Source organism: Oryzias latipes, chromosome 18 (genome assembly GCF_053564925.1).
Source record: "Oryzias latipes strain Hd-rR chromosome 18, Olatipes_Hd-rR_3.1".
In the NCBI taxonomy this organism is placed as follows: domain Eukaryota; kingdom Metazoa; phylum Chordata; class Actinopteri; order Beloniformes; family Adrianichthyidae; genus Oryzias; species Oryzias latipes.
Genome location: NC_136254.1, coordinates 13047050 through 13066145, shown reverse-complemented (window position 1 = coordinate 13066145; position 19096 = coordinate 13047050). Strand labels below are relative to the sequence as shown.

Below are 19096 nucleotides of genomic sequence, written 5' to 3'. Positions count from 1 at the left end.
CATGGTGGCTAGCATTATTGCATATACTGACAGGAGTATGAAGTTTGGATCGTGCCGCCTCTGACAGGTCTTCACAGATCCTTTCTACTCTGGATAAATTGTTTTTCAAATGTCACTCCCTTTACGTCGCTGTGTTTCCTGATGACCTTGAACCTATTAACACTCATTTAACCCTTGTGCTATCCTGGGCACTTTGACATGGGAGTTGGGTCATCTAGACCCACTAGACAGTGCTCTGAACCTTTTTTCAATGATTTGTGAACCTCACTGGTGTCCATGGATTACATGAAATCCTCTTCACCTTTATCCACCTTTGTCATGGTAGGGAGAACACGTCAATGGTCATCTTGACCCCATAGGATAGCACAAGGGATAAATGAATCCCGAATATCGTTTCTGCACAGCAGCAAAGAGCCAGACTGTTTCTTTACCGATGCAGTTCTTTGGTTTCTGTTCAGGGTTATGTTAGGGGAACTGGGTGGGTGAAGGGAAGAATCTGGTGTGGGAGTGGTGCCAACTGTGTGTGATTGTCCTGCTTTTTCGGTTTTAATTAATTTTCACATTTTATGACTATTTATTTTGCTTTTATGTAAAGCGCTTTGGGTTTCCAACTGGAATGAAAAGCACTATGCAAATACCGGTAAATAAAGTTTGAGTTTGATGAGAGAATGAAAAAGACAAGAGGTTTGAATAAGGGATGTAATTTAGTGCTTCGTTTTTTTGTTTAGAATTTCATAATATTTTGGAGAAGAATCTGTTTCTTTGCTTTTTTTAAGCTATATTTAAGACTTAAAACCCTTTCAACAGAATATGTAATAAATAATTCTCACTTTAATGTTAAAAAACAACGATTTCAAAATGACAGCACTTACAGATAGACAGTAGGAGTTAAACACAAAAGTTTCCAGTCTTATTTTCAAAGTATCAGAAAATAGATCATTCCTGCTTCTTGTTGTGGGGGGGCGACGTGTCCCTGATGACAGAGAGTCCATTGTTGTTGTTTACACCCTTGGCCTTAGGAAGAGTGACCGACGCCTCACTGGACTCCAGGAACTCCTTGACCTTCCGGTACGTCTGGTGTTGGGCCAGAACCCGCAGCAGCTTTTCTACAGAACATCAGTGAATTCAGAATCTTTCTCACAGACACTGGAACATGTAAAGAAACCACATGAAGATGCTTCAAGTCATTTGGGTCATAGACTCAAAAACCTGGGGAGGGGGTTGTTGTAGGAGGATTTGTTCCTCGTACTTGTTTTCCATCTGCTCTTTTTCTCCTCCATAAATATGGATGTTATCCCTGCAGTTAATAAGCTGACTCTCCACAGAGCCAAAGACCTGGACTCACCTTCCGTGAGCGGACCCCCGCTGCAGGCCTCTGTATACAGAGCTGTGGTGTCTTGCTGAGGAACACCCAGCAGCGCCCCCATGAGGTCAGAGAGCTGCTGTGCGCTCAGGCTGCCCCTGTGCTCTCTGTCAAAGAGCTGAAAACAGGATCCACAGTCATAAATGAAGCCATCACTGTTCTTAACACAATCACTGAAAGGTTCTGGGAGTTCTTCAAAACCGGGTCAGACTCACAGTGAAGGCAGAATGTAGCAGCGACCCGAAGTCCTTCAGTCCAGACAGAGCCAGAACACTGAGGCCGAGCTGGCGAAGGTCCACGCTCTCGCCCTGCACAAGTCAGCAGCATCATCAAGGCCACGCCCTCAAATGGGGAGGGGGCGGGGTAACTCAGGAACTCACCTTTGAATATAGGCTGCACAAATGCACTGCTGCTTGTCTGTCCCTCAGTCCCAGCAAAGAGGCCAGCTCCTCCACGCTGACCGTTGACCCCTCAGTGTCCTCACCACACCTGTCAATTATCCTGTCGATGGCCGCTTGGATCTCATGCTCGCCAAGGCTGAGAGAAAGGGGGGGGGGGGTAAATGCAGGGTGGGCCACAGGGAATAAATGCAGCAGGACTACAGGTGTACAGGTCCTTACCCGTCTCTGCGCAGCTCTTTCAGTGCATCTCTGGCTGGAGACTCCAGCGGCAGGGACAGACCCCCCAGTTTGCTCACAGGAACCCGGCCCTCCATCACGTAATCTGTAGCTGGGACTCCTAGAGCCCTGAATCCCAAGAAAACAATGAGACAACAGAAACACAAACGTTTGGAATCAGAAGCATTTCTTCACAGATGGACAAGCCTGAAGGAGGAGACATGGGGGGGTTAAAGTGGTAAAAGTGACAAGATTCCTACTTTGTGAAAAGCAAACATCAAATGAGGGAGAGGACTTTTTACTAGAATTGTGCTGTGCAATAAGATCTGAATGGAATATTAAAATGCTTTTTGATTTTTTTTTCCTTTAGTGTTAACCTGTAAATGTGAGAAATTAGCATGTATTTATTTATTGTTTTGTATTTTTTAAAGCACCATTTGTTGCAAAGTTTCAGTAAATAAAAAGCTATAATCCCAATGATTAGCAACAGTTCAGTCTCTAATCCCACAGTTTAAAACTTTAGAATATTTCTTTAATTTATAATCTCATATAAATCAAGTTTCTAGGATGTCTTTTTTCAATATTTTTTTAAATCAGGAACATGACACAGAAAAATGAGTTCATGCATTTGTTATTTCAGTTTTAGACTGTTATGTTACTATACTGTAAATATTGTTCTGGAGGTGTTTTAGAAAAATCTTAATCTGGTAAAAAAAAAACAACTACTATTTCATTAGATTCAACTTTTATTGCTTAAAAACACAAAAATCAATGTATGTTTCATTTTTTAACTTACAGTTTTAGTTTTAAGCTCCATGTTATCTCAGAGAGGTCAGAGGTCCATGTTTAGTTCTAGCTCTACAACAGTTTTGTGTCAGACTCCAAGCCTTGAGGGGCCAGCATCCTGCTAGTTCTTAAGAATCCTGCCTCCTCTGCTGCTGATTACCTGGATCAGGTGTGTTTAGCCAATAAGGAGCTTGAATGGCAGGTTAGTTGGAAAACATGTAGGACACCGGTCCTTGAGGCCTGGAGTTTGAGACCTGTGCTCTACAGCATTACTGGTCGTTCCTGGGGTTTCCTAAAACAGAATGGGGATGAAGAGCCTTCAGCTATCAGGCTCCTCCTTGGTGGAACCAAGTTTTAGTGAAATTAGGCAGAAACCATCTTTGTTTTTATGATCTCAAACCTTCATTTCTGATCAAGCTGATAGCTCAGGATGACGAAGCCTCAATTTAGCTGTGAAAGGCTTAAACTGCTGAGGGTCAATTTAGGATTTTTAACCACTTCAACCACTCCTCAACGTTAGGGACAAGAGGGTGAAGAGGAAGCCTCTTCTAGCAGAGTTGTAGTTGAAGATGTAAACTCATGTCCCACTTCCTCCACTTGGCCTGACCTTCTTAAAATAAAACAAATATCTTTAGTCACACACTCTTTTTTGGTGAAGCTGGGGGTTGTTTGAGGATGCACCAGGCATTTTCCCAAACAAATTTTACTGTAGACCTTTTCTGTCTATTCCCCTTCTGTTTCACGATGCATGTCATTGTTGCAATCACTGAATTTTTTGTATTTTGTCTTCTAACAGATGTTCCAGTGTTTGTCTCCTTGCTCTCTTATTGTTGTAGTTCCTGAGAAATTGAGTTTCTTCCTAATCTTCCTCTGAGAGGCAGTTTTTCTCCCCACTGTTGCACTTTGCTTGCTCAGTATAGGGGTTGCACTGAAAACCCTTTCATGTCATCTATTGGCCACTTTATAGGCTTTTATAATACACCTAAAATAATCTAGATTATTGGAAATATATTTAATGAATTGGAAGATAACATTCATAATTATTCATCTGTCTTTTAGACAATCTCAGCTGTAAACAAACTTTTTTTTAATGAACAGAATCAAATTCCTTTCAAGCTTACTGCCTCAGTAAACTGAGCCAGAACTGGAACCACATCCAAATCTTAACATTTTCACCACTACCATTAATTTTGCATCCTTGTCTGGATGTGACTCCGCCCCCAACAGCAAAAATGAATGAAACATTTTTGATTGTCAGTCCAATGTGACTCATCGGCGTCACCTATGGTGACAGCAAACTGTAAACACGTCATCTGCAAGCATGATGGCATTTTATGAAAAAATTCAAAAAAATCCCCTGAGTTGAGCTCTTAGGACTTTTCCTTCAACTAATTTATCAATACTAAAGCAGAAATCACTTAGCCAATTGTTGGATAACATTAGGAAACCACCCTAAGTCCTTCCTGTGTGTTTTCTGTTTAGGATCTAAAAAACGTCTTTTGTTTTTTTAGTTTAACATTCATATTGCTTTGAATCTTCCAGCGTAAAAAAGGATTTCCTCATTATGGTTGGAGTCTGTAAAACTGTCCCTCACCCGGCCATCAGCTTCTGGACGTTGTCGGCGTAAAGGTTGGGGTCCTTCTTCTCCTCTTCTGAAGGCTTGTAAACCGGCAGGAACTGCAGCGAGAAATAAAATAAAAGCAAAAGAGGAGATGTCAGCCTACAAGCTTCATTATCATTAGACTAAAATATTTTAAAGCTAGCTTCCTTCAGGCATGACCTTTGACCTTCTGTCATGATTCAAAAGTATATTAAACCTTATTAAAACCTTGATACTAGAGGTTTCCTGGTCAGATAAGCTCAGTGCAGCGTGGACCGGCAGCAGAACTCACCTCCACTGTCATGTTGGTGTAGAGCTGCGATGTGGTGAGCCAAATCGCCTCCATCCTGAAGAGAAAATACCAACAACCATTGACAGTTTGAACTGCAGTGTGCTGCAGCTTTGCAAAGATTCTGTAAAACACTGAAAAACCCTACTGAACTCTGAATTGGAAAAAAAAGCAGTTTAAAAAATTCAGACAGCAGATAAAATCACAATTGCATGATGTAATTTCTAAAAACAAGTCTTTCTGTCTCATATACAAACCCGTGTCCTATTTTAAGTCTAACTGGTTTTGATGAGTAGATGTGTTTTAGTGCAGCTATGTGTTTTTATTGTTTTCCATAAATGCCAGTTTCCCCCTGCAGGATCAACACAAATGTGATGTTTACTTGTTTACGGGCTGCCTGCAAACAACAACATCATCATCGTGAATGGGCAGCAGTCAACTGGAAGTTTGGATGAATCAAACCAAAGATCTGCAAACAGAATTCATTTATTTTCATTTATTTTAGTTTTTTTTTTACCCTAATCTTGTCCATAAATATGTCGGTCGCTGTGTCTTTGCCTATCTGCGTCCTTTTGTCTGTCTATTTGTGGGCCCTTTGTCTGTTTGATCTTTAGTCAGTCTGTCTCAATCTGGTTGTACATTCTGACCTCAACTTTTCAATATTTTTCGACATCAGAATCAAAAATCTGCCAAGTTTGTCGTGTTGATGTGTCTTGAAAGCTTTTAGTTGAAAATGAACAAACCTTTCCTTCCAATTTTTCTTGTGGTTTTTAAAAGTTTAATTTCTTCAGTTGAGGTTGTTACATAGATGAATGCTTTAACATGTATTTTAATTTTTAACAACCAACTGTTTCATTTTTGTTAACAGCTGTCCACCAGAGTGAGTTTATTTTCTGAATTGGTGAGTAATGCGTTTATTTTGAAAATACTCCTCTGTAATCACTACTGTTGGATGCTATCAGAAAAAATACTACATATTTCAATATACTGTATGTAAATAATGTGTTGAGAATAATATAAAGATAGAATGAAAGTTTAAAGAACAACTACAACCCAGAGAACAATCCCAACAATCTTCATCAGAGTGGGAGAAAACATGGAGGAACTCACCAGGTTGTTCCTTTGTACGTCCAACGAACAGTATCCTGAAGAAGAGCCATAAAATTATGAATAGCATATCAGGAGGATAAAAAGCCTTTCAGTATTTTACAACCTAGGTATGCAAACAGAGCTGGACAAACATTACAGTTGGGTTCAAACACCTGACAGGTCATGCAGGACTCATGAGCACGAGCAAGACAAGGATGCAAAAAGCAGTAGATGGAATCTACTCTGTTTGTCTGTACTTCATCTCTTCCAACAGGAAATGAAGACGAAAAAAGGCTTTTTCACGTGTTTTTGAAAATGTTCATGATGAAATATCTATAATGTACGTTTGTTTCCTGTTAAAATGATTTCATCACATCATTGACTGAAAAGTTTCTCAATCAAAAACACAACCCATGGGGCGGCGCTGGTGCAGAACTAGGGCGGTCAACCTCTGACTAGAATATTGCAGGTTTGATTCCCGCCTTTCCCGCGCATGTGTCGAAGTGTCAGTGTGTGAATGGGGGGAATGGGAGGAATGGGACAGTGACTGTGAAGCTTTGGGCCTTTAAGGAAGCAAGCCATTTACGCCATTTACCGTCTCTTATGCTCTTTGTTATAGTTTGTAATTATTTTCATGATTACATTTTAGACTAAATTTGCCCCCTTTCTGATATAATAGTGACTCAATGATGAGACAATAGGATAATAATGAGCCAATTATGAGATGATTGTCAGACAAAATAGAAAGATTTTAGATGAGAATGAGACAGTTCTGAAGCAGTATTAAGATGGTTTTCATATCACTTCAAGACGAGTTTAAGACAGTAATGAGACGATAATGTGACAGTTATATGAAGGTAATGAGACCATATTGAGACAATTTTAAGAAAGTAATGAGAACAATAATGACACAGTTATAAAAACAATGCTGAGATGGTATGAGACAATATTGAGAGGGTTTTGAGACAATAACGAGGCAGTTATGAGACCTTATTGAGAAAGTGATGAGATATGAGACAACATTGACATGGTTTTGGGATAGTATTGAGATGGTTATGTAATCATATTGAGACGATTTAAAACAGTAATAGGACAATAATGAGACAGATTTTAGAACGTCATGAGACCATGTTAAGATGGTTTTAAGACGATAAGACAATAATGACACAGTTATGGGATGGGATGAGATGTTATGAGACAATATTGAGATGGTTGTGTAATCATTTTGAGACGTTTTAAAACAGTAATAGGACAATAATGAGACAGATTTTAGAACGTCATGAGACCATGTTAAGATGGTTTTAAGACGATAAGACAATAATGACACAGTTATGGGATGGGATGAGATGTTATGAGACAATATTGAGATGGTTGTGTAATCATATTGAGACGTTTTAAAACAGTAATAGGACAATAATGAGACAGATTTTAGAACGTCATGAGACCATGTTAAGATGGTTTTAAGACGATAAGACAATAATGACACAGTTATGGGATGGGATGAGATGTTATGAGACAATATTGAGATGGTTGTGTAATCATTTTGAGACGTTTTAAAACAGTAATAGGACAATAATGAGACAGATTTTAGAACGTCATGAGACCATGTTAAGATGGTTTTAAGACGATAAGACAATAATGACACAGTTATGGGATGGGATGAGATGTTATGAGACAATATTGAGATGGTTGTGTAATCATATTGAGACGTTTTAAAACAGTAATAGGACAATAATGAGACAGATTTTAGAACGTCATGAGACCATGTTAGGATGGTTTTAAGACGATAAGACAATAATGAGACAGTTATGAGATGTTATGAGACAAAATTCAGATGGTTTGAGACAATAACGAGGCGGTTATGAGACCTTATTGAGAAAGTCAGAGGGGGTGATGAGATATGAGACAACATTGACATGGTTTTAAGATAGTATCGAGATGGTTATGTAATCATATTGAGATGTTTTAAAACAGTAATAGGACAATAATGAGACAGATTTTAGAATGTTATGAGACCATGTTAAGATGGTTTTAAGAAGATAAGACAATAATGAGACAGTTATGAAATGGGATGAGATGTTATGAGACAATATTGAGATGGTTATGTAATCATATTGAGACGTTTTAAAACAGTAATAGGACAATAATGAGACAGATTTTAGAACGTCATGAGACCATGTAGGATGGTTTTAAGACGACAAGACAATAATGAGACAGTTATGAGATGTTATGGGACAAAATTGAGATGGTTTTGAGACAATACTAAGATGGTTATGAAACCACTTTGAGAAAGTTCTAAGACAGTAATAAGACAATATTGAGACAGATATGAGACGGTGATGAGATGGTCATTAAACAATATTGTTTTGGTTAAGGGACAATATTAGATGGTTTTAAAACAATAATAAGATGGTTATGAGATCATATTGAGATGTTTTAAAACAGTAATATGAAAATAATGACACAGGTTTAACACTGTTATGAGACCATATTAGGACAGTTTTAAGATGATAAGACAATAATGAGACAGTTATGAGACCAAATTGAGATGGTTTTAGGATGGTAAAAAAGTCAATAATGAGACAGTTCTAACACGGTTATTATGAGATGGTGAAGAAATGTTTTAAGACAATATCGAGACAGTTATGTGATCACATTGAGATGACAATAGGTAAGACAAGAAAAGTGAGTAAGACAATAAGTAGGCAGAAAGGGGGTCCGTTACATTAAACTAGTTTAATTAACCAGTGAATGACAGAGCTCCCAACTTAATTATCAATGATGAAAAAATCAATTACTGTTCTGAAACATTAAATTGTAATCCAGATTTAGTGCAACTACCAGGGACAGGACTTTATTAGTACACAGAAGAAGAGGGATGTTTTTCCAGCTGTGATTTATAAGTGCATTTTTCTTTCTTGTCGTGCTAACGTAAACACGTGACAATTCTTTCTTCACTGACAAACACCTGCTTTCAGTTTCAGCTCCATGATTTCATTTGATATGTACTGTACTTGTGAAAATATAACTGAGAAGCACAGAGAGATTCCCAGCTCTGACAGCCCTCCACCCCCACCCCACTTAAACTCAGCAGGCCCCGCTCATAGACTCTGACCTTCAAACCTTGAGGATCATAAATGGTAGTTATGAACCAGCCATGACAACACCCTCTGCCTCTTTCACTCACCAGCCTGTTCGGGTAATGCAGCAGGACGGGTTGAACCGGGACGCCGGCCAGGAAGGCTCCTGTAGGTGGGGCCAGTAAAGTGATGAGTAACAGTTACTCCCAACATTTCAGGTTACACAGCAAATTGAAATGCTGCCCTTGTCATGCTGCTCATTCCAACATAGTGCGTTCAGAGTTGCATGAGGGGGGGCTCCACAGACACACCTGGTTTGAATTTGATGAGGGAGCGCCCATTGGTTGTGGTTCCTTCAGGAAACATCAGCATCTAAACACAAAGTGAGGGAACATTAACAGGTGGCAACGGTTACTGTATCTTCTCTCTGAGTTGGGGCCTCTTCATGTGTTTGTGTGTGTTTGGGGTGGGGTGGGGGGACACCTTACCTGAGGCCAATATCCGTCAGAGGTGAGTCTCTGGATTAGCTGAGCCACGGCCTTCTTCCTGGACTCCGGATCCTTCCTGCTCACCAGCACGGACTGGTTAAACTCCAGCAGGGCTGAAAGAGCAACATGAGCTCAGTGACAAACGGCAGACCACACAGTCATCCTCATCAATGACCAGCTCCTCTGTCACAGCATGAACACGGAGAGCCTGAAAGACTCCAGTGCAGATATTCAGGTCCAAAAGTCTGAAGCTCCTCGTCTGTTTGAGGACCGTAACATGACTGAGGAGGAGGAGGAGACGCGGCTGAGGAAGATGCTCTTTACTCAGCTCGACTCTTCCGTGAATGTAAAGTTGAACATTAATTGTGATGTTTGAAACACTTGAATTTGCTTTGGTCATCTCTTTAGATGACCCCCCCCCCCCCCCCCCCCTTCTACCAACAAACACAATAAACATCTGCAGCATTTATGAAAATGAAAAAACAACAAAATCGTAACACTAAACAGGATATTGTAAAAACTGGTTCTTATTAAGAGATTGTTAATTTCCAGGTTACTTTTTTTATTTCAACACAATTCTAAAAAATAGCATTTTGTTTGAATGATTGTCAACAAATTTGATGAATTAAGGTCCTTTTTGCTTTTCACAATAGACATCTGAAATCTGAGGAACATTTAGATCCTTCATGCTCAGAAAACGTAATCAAACTTTCACTCAGACTTTTGTTAATTCAGCAAGGATTCTCCCTTCACTTAGGGAATGATCACTTTTAACTTTGGGAAAGTTGTCATTAAAGACCCACTCCAACGAAAAAGTGTGTTGTTGGTGTTTTGTGGCATATTTGCTGATAATAAAAGAAAATTAAGCTTAAAACAGCATTTATGAGTATTTCTTTATTCAAATTGTTGTGAATCAGAACCAGACGAAATAATGCGGTTAGAAAAAAAGCACAAGTTTGTGACGTAGAAACTGCTACGACAAACTATAAGCTTCCTGCTCTGCTCCATTCTGATGCATCAACTTGAAGAGAAATAGATCCACGTGCGTCTTTGTTTTCCTCCTCCAAGCTGACATCTGGCTCATAACTGTATGGCTGGACAGCTCTAATATTGCTCACCATTTTTGTTTTGCACTGCTAATGTTAGTTAGGTTGGGGTTGTGAGGCGCTGTAAGCTAGAGGGAGATCATGTAAACAGAGAGCTCTCATTAACAGGGAGGGGATGAGTGGTGGGGTTGGTTCGCACCAACAGTCCCACCCACAATTAAGAGGTGAATTTCCAATGAACTCCTGCTGCTCTGCAGAAACTACGGTATATCCTAGAAGATGACAGGGTTTGGATTTTGGCTGAAAACGCATGATTAAAATAATTTAAAAAAAAAACACCTGGAACACTTTTACAATATACCAAAAGATGATCAGAGTGGGACTTTAATAACTCATTTTTGGGTCTACAGCTCTGATCTTCAGATCAGCAGCATCACTTAGGCTCCTCCTACATCCGCATGGTTTTAAATCAATCATCTGTTTTTGATACATTCTAATTCAGCATTAACCCTTGTGCTATCCTATGGGGTCAAGATGACCATTGACGTGTTCTCCCTACCATGACAAAGGTGGATAAAGGTGGAAAGATTTCATGTAATCCATGGACACCAGTGAAGATCACAAATCATTGAAGAAAAAAGGTTTAGAGCACTGTCTAGTGGGTCTAGATGACCCAACTCCCAATGTTAAAGTGCCTAGAATAGCACAAGGGTTAAGAATGATTTTATCAGAAGCTTACCTCCGATGACGGGTAGGCTGGTGTTCTCGGAGCGCGATACCACAGTTGCCAGCTGGGTCGGACACAGAACCAGCATGTCGAAGAAGCCGCTGTGGGGGGCCACCACCAGCACCGGCGCCTCCCGCAGGTCGGCCCGGCGCCCCTTCACCCTGACCCACAGGAAGCCCAGGGAGAAGAAGACGGCGCGGCTCAGCAGCCAGATCGGGGGGTGGAACAGCCAGCGGCGCCAGCCAGTCACGGGTTTGGCCCGCTCTTCCTCGGACAGGCCAGCCAGCCGGAGCCGGGCCAGGGGCCACATGATGAGGAAGAAGAGCACCGCCAGGGCGACGCGCAGCGGGAAGAGGATGCAACCCAGGAGCCCCCCCTACAGAAGAGAGGGAAGCAACACCTCCATCACCCGCAAGCAGTGGACATGAGGGCCACTCACGCAACATTGAACCGAACTGACTCCCCACGACGTTTACCCCCTCCCTCGATTTATGAGCCGCTGATCTGCCTTTTTATAGTTCAGTAACAAACATTCAGTAAAAAACAAAAAATAACTTTTTTTGTTAAAGTATTTTTCAAGTTAAAGAAAAATTTGTGAAACTAATCCCCCGAAACGTAATAATTAAATAAAACATAAACAATGTGTTTATTAACTTTAAAACTTTATAGAGCTCCCGCTCTGCTGTCATAATGTCAAGTTTTCTGTTTGACTTCTAGAAAAGACAAAAAACTGTCACAGACAGGACTGTGCCTGTGCGTAAACCTCTGGAACACCCCGTTCCTGCGCGCGGCTCGGTTCGGGAGAAAACGTAGCAGTTTCCGGTAAAATCTGCGCGTCACGAGCGGGAAGAATGAATGGATGAAGTGAGCCCCAAACCGACACCGACAGCAGCAGCCCGATGCGGGAAGATGCGGGGGTTACCTTAATCCTCTGCGCCGCGCTCAGCTTCACCTCATGGATGAACGGATGCGCACAGTCCTGCGCCGCGGAGGAACACCTGCGCGTCTCCATTACGCTCCGCACCTGAGGTCCCCGAAGATTTTACAACTAAGATGCGTTCACGGCTGTTCTGGAAATGCCGCTCTCCTAGGAATTCAAACTTTTAATCCAAAAGCTTCGGGTGGAAAACAGTGAAAACTCTGCGCGTCGTTTCTGTTGGAGCTTAGAACTTCTTCACGTCAGACCTGGACTCTCATCCTTAACGACTGAATGCCGCCCCTCCCGGCACTCAGCCCGGCCCACAAAGTCCCGGACCGGGTCTGGCGAGTCAAACCGGTGTCCTCGAAACCGCAGATCGATTTGGAAACTTTTTCCAGTTAGAAATGAAGGGGGCGCGCGTGCACGTTCGAAACAGAAAAACGTGAGAGGGGACAATAACGAGCTACAGTTCGTTACATTTACTTAAGTAACTTATAGTCTATCTTCCGTTTTATTCAGGCAAGTCGTCCTTGAGTATAACAGTAATATATATATATATATATATATATATATATATATATATATATATATATATATATATATATATATAAAATTAAAACAATTCCTTTGTTTTAATCACCGAAGTTTTATTCCGGATTTTAATGTAGATTTAATATTTTATTTAACATTGTTGAAATGCCAGGAAGCTCAAACTAATTTGGTGCTGCAGGAACCTTAAAGGCAATTCTAAGAGAAGTTTAAAGTTTAATTCAAACCACTGAAGTATTCCGAGAACTTCAAACTTCTGAACAGAATCATTCCTGAAGGTTTTCGGATCAATGCGGGTTTAAAAAAAATGCTGTCAATAAAGTTCTTTTCCTTTTTCCTTAATCAAATAGTTACGCTTTTTAAATCAACTTATTTATTATTTGTTTTTAGTGAACCATTGCACACGGCTTTAAAACAATTGCAGCCAGATGAAAAAAATACAGAACAGAACAGATAATGGTAACAAAATAATCACAAACTTAGTCATACAAGGATTTTTTAAAGGTTATATTGGGTAGAATTATGTCCTAAATAACTTTTAACCCTTGTGCTATCCTAGGCACTTTAACATTGGGAGTTGGGTCATTTAGACCCACTAGACAGTGCGCTGAACCTTTTTTCTTCAATGATTTGTGATCTTCACTGGTGTCCATGGATAACATGAAATCTTTCCACCTTTATCCACCTTTGTCATGGTAGGGAGAACACGTCAATGTAAGGGTGGGGTCATCTGGACCCCATAGGATAGCACCAGGGTTAATCAAACTGTTAAAGAATTCAAATGAAAATAAAATGAAAAAAAAAAATAATTCTAGTCTAGTTTAATTTTACTGCATGTTTGATCCAAGCCTTTTAAAAGAAAAGTTGACAGCCGCCTTCTGATAACTGTTGTAAAATCTTTGAAGCAAAAAATGTCTATGACAGGCAACAAAATATAATAATTATAATTTTATTAGAACATTTCACAGAAACAAATCTACAGAAATTAAAGCCGGTTAGCATGAAAACACACAAGAAGAAACCTGAGCAGATCCAGGAGGGAACCAGCTCACAAGCATCAGTCAGCAAATGAATGCAACTTTCCTGAAAAAGATGGAAAATGAATGAAGTGGTGCGGCACCTCCTGCTGCCAAGGGAGAGAACACGTAGGACTGTGGTTGGGGGGTAGCGGGGGGGGTGGCCATCGGGCTTCACAGCACCATCCCCCCTCCCATGATCTCCATTCTCTGTGGAGAACAGAGGTGTTCAGATGAGCTCAGACCGACACCAGGAGGAGCTTTCAGGATGAATCCACAGGCGTCGCGTTACCTGAGGAGGTTCGATGAAAGCCAGCCAATCAGACGAGTGCGTGGGGAGCAGCCCCATGGACTGACACTTGTAGATGGCCAACGCTGAGCCCAGAAGGTTCCCCACCAGGTAAACCAGCCCCTGCAGCCACTGCTGGCTGGAGCTCTCCAACAGCTTGAAGGCTGGTGGACAGAGAGGGAGGAGGTGGCTGAGGGGGGCAGGAACACCTGAGGACCCGGCGGACGGGGCGGATACTTACTGGCTGACATGGACATGAGAGCTTGGATTGGCCTCCACGCCATCATGCAGACCATCATGATGGGGAAGATGGAGATGGTGTTTCCAGACATGTACATGATGAACAGGTTCATAGGGATCTGCTTCAGGGGCCCCAGGGCCACATCCCAGCAGCGCTGCTCGGTGGAGGAGGGGGAGAGAAGTTCTGTTAGAAACGCTTCCTGCAGCTCCTAATCATGGGAAAGCTTTGGAAAGACCTCTTACCTTCTCCACCAGGTTCTTGTCTGTCTCCTGGATGCTGGTGTCTGGGACGGGTTTCTCCGAGTATCCAATGGGATAAACCACGTCTCCCTGAGCCCCCTGCCGATCCCCCCGACCCCTGCAACCAGAAACAGAGAAGCGGGTCTCACTTTGTCCAGAAAATATTTACAGTGGGGCGAAAAGTGTTTACAACCCCCCCCCCCCCCCCCCCCCCCTTCCCCCGTCGGCCGACGCTGCTGTCGCTTGTGAGCGCGTGCACAACACCGTGTCCCAACTGCAGACACAACACCCACAGGCCCTGATCATGCACCCCCCTCTCTGCCACCCAGTATGTGAACTGTCATACAAGGGACAGGAAAACTCTGGACCTTCTATATGCTAATGTAAAGAATGCATATACTTCTGCCCCCTTCCCCCCTTTAGGACGCTCTGATCACAACCTGGTCCATCTCTCCTCTGCTTACACTCCAATGGTGAAACAGCAGAAACCACAGATTAAAACGGTGAAGATCTGGACTGAGGAGGTAACAGAGCGACTAAGGGACTGTTTTAGCACCACAGACTGGGACGTTCTCTGCAGTCCACACGGGGAGGACATTGACAGTCTCACTGACTGCATCACGGACTATGTCCATTTTTGTGTGGAAAACAGTGCAAACCAAATCAGTGCAGTGTTTTTCCAACAATAAGCCCTGGGTCACTCCTGAGCTGAAGACCCTACTAAATGAAAAGAAGAGGGCTTTTCTCTGGGGACAAGGAGGAGCTACGCAGAGTACAGAGGGAGCTGAAATACAACATCAGGAAGTGCAAAGACTGCTACAGTAAGAAGCTGGAGCAGCGCCTGGAACAGAACAACATCCGTGATGTGTGGAGAGATCTGAAACACATCTCAGGACATGGTGAGGCTGGAAATGGTCGCCAGGTCACAGGTGACCAAGCCTGGGCAAATGAACTGAATCTGTTCTTCAACAGATTTGATTCTGCTCAGCCCCCCGTCTCCATCCACACGGCCCCCCCTTCACACCTTTCCAGCTCAGGCGTCTCCTCCCAGCTGCAGCTGTTACCACCTCAGTACTAAGCGGTCCACTCTGCCCTTCTTCCAACAGAAGCAAAGGGACCCCCCCAACGACTCACAGCACCAGACCAGCCACCGCCCACCCCCTCTCCAACCCCCCTCTGCCTCACCCTGAATCAGGTTAGGAAGGAGTTAAGGAGAACAAAGGCCAGGAAGGCTACAGGTCCTGACAGCATCACCTCCAGGCTCCTCAGTGAGTGTGCAGACCAGCTCTGTGTGGTGATGATGTTCATATTTAATATGATCCTCAGACTGGAGAAGGTACCAGTCCTCTGGAGGACTTCCTGCCTGGCTCCGGTTCCAAAGGTACCTCGTCCTACGGAACCGAACCACTTCAGACCTGTCGCCTTAACCTCCCACCTGGTGAAGACTATGGAGAGGATCATCCTCAGCCATCTCCGCACCCAGGTGAGCTCAGTACTGGACGCGCTGCAGTTTGCATATCGACCAGGCATCGGTGACGCCATCATCTACCTGCAGCATCGGGCCCTGTCTCACCTGGAGGCCCCTGGGAGCACTGTGAGAGTCACGTTTTTTCACTTCTCCACTGCTTTCAACACCATCCAGCCTTCACTACTGAGGAGGAAGCTGGAGGATGCAGGTGTGGACCAACATCTGGTTGCTTGGACCATCAACTACCTCACAGACAGGCCACAGTTTGTGAGGCTGCGTGACTGTGTGTCTGATGTGGTGGTCTGCAGCACGGGGGCACCTCAAGGGACTGTGCTCTCCCCATTCCTGTTTACCCTGTACACATCAGACTTCACCTACGACTCCCACCACTGTCATCTGCAGAAGTTCTCAGACGACAGTGCCATTGTGGGCTGTGTATCAGGGGGGGATGAGCAGGAGTACAGGGGGGTCATCACTGACTTTGTTAGCTGGTGTGAAGTTAACCACCTGCTGCTTAACACCAGCAAGACGAAGGAGCTGGTCCTGGACTTCAGGAGGTCCCCTACACCACACTCACCGGTGAACATCCAGGGTTCAGACATTGAGGTCGTGGACACATTTAAATATCTGGGTGTTCACCTGAACAACAGACTGGACTGGTCCAACAACACGGATGCTCTGTACAGGGGGGGTCAGAGTCGCCTCCACCTGCAGAGGAGACTGAGGTCCTTTGGCGTGTGCAGACAGCTGCTGAGGACCTTTTACGACACTGTGGTGGCCTCAGTGGTCCTTCATGGAGTTGTGTGCTGGGCGGGGGGCAGTGCAGGCAGAGACTTGAAGAGGCTTAACAAACTGGTCAGGAGGGCCGGCTCTGTCCTGGGCTGCACACTTGAGTCCATCGAGGAGGTGGCGGACAGGAGGATGTTAGCTAAGCTGACATCCATCATGGATAACCCCTCCCACCCCCTGCACCAAACTGTAGAGGCGCTGACCAGCTCCTTCAGCACCAGACTGTTGCACCCTCAGTGCAAGAAGGAGCTACTGCAGGTCATTCCTCCCCACAGCCTTCAGACTGTACAACACTGTGTTACAGTGACACACTACAGTCCCAGGGGTGTTTTTCATTCACTCATTTATTTATTTACTTTTGTTGTAGTTGTTGTTGTTTATCAAATGTTCTTGTTCCTAAACGGTGTTTGATTGGTGTGTACTTTTTTACTTATCTATTTTTGGAAATAAAAAATAAAAAAAAGTATCACCTTTGCACTGGATCACACGCCACCTTTGTAGCTGTATTTATTTATAATGAGAATGTCATTTTTGCATTTCAAGGTCCTGGAGGTCCTTGCCAGTCTCCACATCGCAACCCCAAAGAAACTCTTTGGAGGGAGGAGATCCCACTCACCTGGTGTTTCCAAGGCTCAGCTCCAGAGCCCACTTCATCCTCCGCGTGGCCCCGCCTCCTCGTGTGGACAAAACCCCTCCTTGCCCCCCTGGAGACGCCATGGCAATAAATCAACAAAATTGCTTGACCTCAGAGGAAGAAAGCACCTGCAGAGGAAGAAACAGAAAAGGTTTAACTTGTGACGGATCAATGATCGTCATACATGCTGCTCCATTATCTACAACATGATTCAGTCGGAATATTTTCACCTCCAAAATATCAATATCAACCCCCGCCTATTCTGCCTCAGTGTGTGTCTATAAAGTTTTTATGTGGCCTTACAAAATAATTCCTCAATAATATCCACCCAAATCATCATAAGGACTCCTAACCACATCACCCTCATCCTGAAAGAACTTTACTCATTCTGCTCCTCAACTCTTGAACTCGCTTCTATCTGAAACATGATTCACTTCCTGTCTTTAAATCAACTATCAGAACTCTTCCTAGAACTGAAATTTTCCCCTCCATTTGTTTCCTTATCCTCTCTGTTTCCCTAAAATAGGAGTATTATTTTTATTATTTGTCTCTTGCATGTACAGTGTGCTTTGGTGTGTTTAAAAGCACTTTCTAAGTAAAATGTATTGATATTAAAAAGAGGATGTGAACATTGCTGCTGATGAGAGTAAAGACATCACAGTTGCTTCAGTGAGTCTTGAATCTGTGGTGTTGCGTAACTGTTGCAGTCTTTTTAATGTTGTAGTATTACCACTTACATTCATTCACTCCAACTACTTTAAAGTTGATTGGGTATACCCTCTCTGTTGACTATTGTATACATTATGACAATGTCTTCCTCCTGCTAGTTTGTTGTTTTCTTCATCAAAATACCTAAAAGTTTAATTATTTTTACCCTTCAACATCTTCTGCTTCAGTTTTTTTCTGCTTCCTGATCTTATTTGTTTCAAATTTCAAAATAAGAAAATAGTTGGGCTCAGGTCTGAATTCGAAACCAGGGTGGTGTCTCAGATTTGGGTCTCTGTGACCCAGTTCTCCAGACTATTCATCTTTTCAAACCTTAACTCCTTTTTGATATTATTAATATAATAATAAATAATAATATAAATTTATATTCATCATTTTTAAACATGGGTGTGGGAGTAGGATTTTGAGTGAATTCACTGCATCTAATAGACACACTTTTATTTAAAAAAAAGTCTTCAAAGAAATACATGCGTTGAATTAGTAAGGGTGAATAGCCAACGGAGTGTGCAGTATCAGAAATTAACGCAATACAAATGAACCCTTCCTTAATGCACACCCAGCAGCCAATCAGAATCGAGAATTCATCAGGACCATGGCATGGTGGAGGGACTGCGACAATTTGCTCTGACCGCCGTCATTTGCCGCAGCGACAAAACTACAGGCAGCGGCAACAAAAAGTAATAACCGTTACTAAATACCGGCAGGATACTAGATTACTTTGTCCAAACGAGCCTCGGTTTGAAATGTTTTATTTAACCGACTGTTCGGAAAAGACAACGAGCCGAGTTAACGGCGCAGATCCACTCTGTCCGGACTGAAGAATCTAAACTGAGGCTCCCCCTACCTCACGGGGACACCAGCGCACCCACGGCCGCTCTGCAGAGGCTTATTCCGCGGCACAATGTCCGAAAAGAAGAGCTGCTGTCGCTAAAACTCGACCAGTCAACAAATTTACCTTCTAGGCCCTCAATGATGACGCAGTCAGGCTGCGCAAAGGAAGTGACGTAACTACCCTTGCCCCAACCAAATAAGAGAATCTAAAACAATGTCGAGAGAAAAAATACTCACCAAGTTAAATTTAGATGAAGAATTTTTAAAAACCCGAATAAAACTAATAAAGGATTTTAAAACAAAGTAACTA

At 42.8% G+C, this 19096-nt stretch overlaps 2 protein-coding genes across 3 annotated transcripts; both read right to left on the bottom strand.

Annotated features, from left to right (window-relative positions):
• Nucleotides 1-811: 811 nt before the first annotated feature.
• lpcat4 (lysophosphatidylcholine acyltransferase 4) lies at nt 812-12289 on the bottom strand. The gene is made up of 13 exons (XM_004079951.5): nt 12008-12289; nt 11098-11461; nt 9313-9425; nt 9136-9196; nt 8932-8990; nt 5766-5800; nt 4659-4713; nt 4361-4443; nt 1984-2109; nt 1744-1900; nt 1579-1671; nt 1346-1481; nt 812-1106 (listed from the first exon to the last, which is right to left on the bottom strand). The coding sequence occupies exons 1-13, from the start codon at nt 12095-12097 to the stop codon at nt 937-939; spliced, it is 1542 nt and encodes a 513-aa protein (XP_004079999.1). The 5' UTR covers nt 12098-12289; the 3' UTR covers nt 812-936.
• A 1197-nt stretch (nt 12290-13486) lies between these two features.
• On the bottom strand, nt 13487-18943 carry emc4 (ER membrane protein complex subunit 4). Of its 2 annotated transcripts, none has more exons than XM_004079975.5 (6): nt 18800-18943; nt 17212-17357; nt 14342-14456; nt 14100-14253; nt 13862-14022; nt 13487-13779 (listed from the first exon to the last, which is right to left on the bottom strand). In XM_004079975.5, exons 2-6 carry the CDS (start codon nt 17310-17312, stop codon nt 13744-13746), a joined length of 567 nt encoding a protein of 188 aa, XP_004080023.3. In that variant the 5' UTR covers nt 17313-17357; nt 18800-18943; the 3' UTR covers nt 13487-13743. The 2 variants fall into 2 exon arrangements, with proteins under 2 accessions (XP_004080023.3, XP_078792073.1); XM_078935947.1 differs by having other exon boundaries at nt 18911-18940.
• Nucleotides 18944-19096: the final 153 nt, after the last annotated feature.

Coding starts and splice junctions, on each gene's coding strand:
- emc4 (XM_004079975.5), bottom strand. CDS start 17,312: ATGGCGTCTCCAGGGGGGCAAGGAGGGGTTTTGTCCACACGAGGAGGC. Junction 14,457..17,211: donor CTGAGCCTTGGAAACACCAG/GTGAGTGGGATC, acceptor TTCTGGTTGCAG/GGGTCGGGGGGATCGGCAGG. Junction 13,780..13,861: donor CTTTCATCGAACCTCCTCAG/GTAACGCGACGC, acceptor TGTTCTCCACAG/AGAATGGAGATCATGGGAGG.
- lpcat4 (XM_004079951.5), bottom strand. CDS start 12,097: ATGGAGACGCGCAGGTGTTCCTCCGCGGCGCAGGACTGTGCGCATCCG. Junction 4,714..5,765: donor ACGTACAAAGGAACAACCTG/GTGAGTTCCTCC, acceptor TTTTCTCTTCAG/GATGGAGGCGATTTGGCTCA. Junction 1,672..1,743: donor TGTGCAGCCTATATTCAAAG/GTGAGTTCCTGA, acceptor TGACTTGTGCAG/GGCGAGAGCGTGGACCTTCG.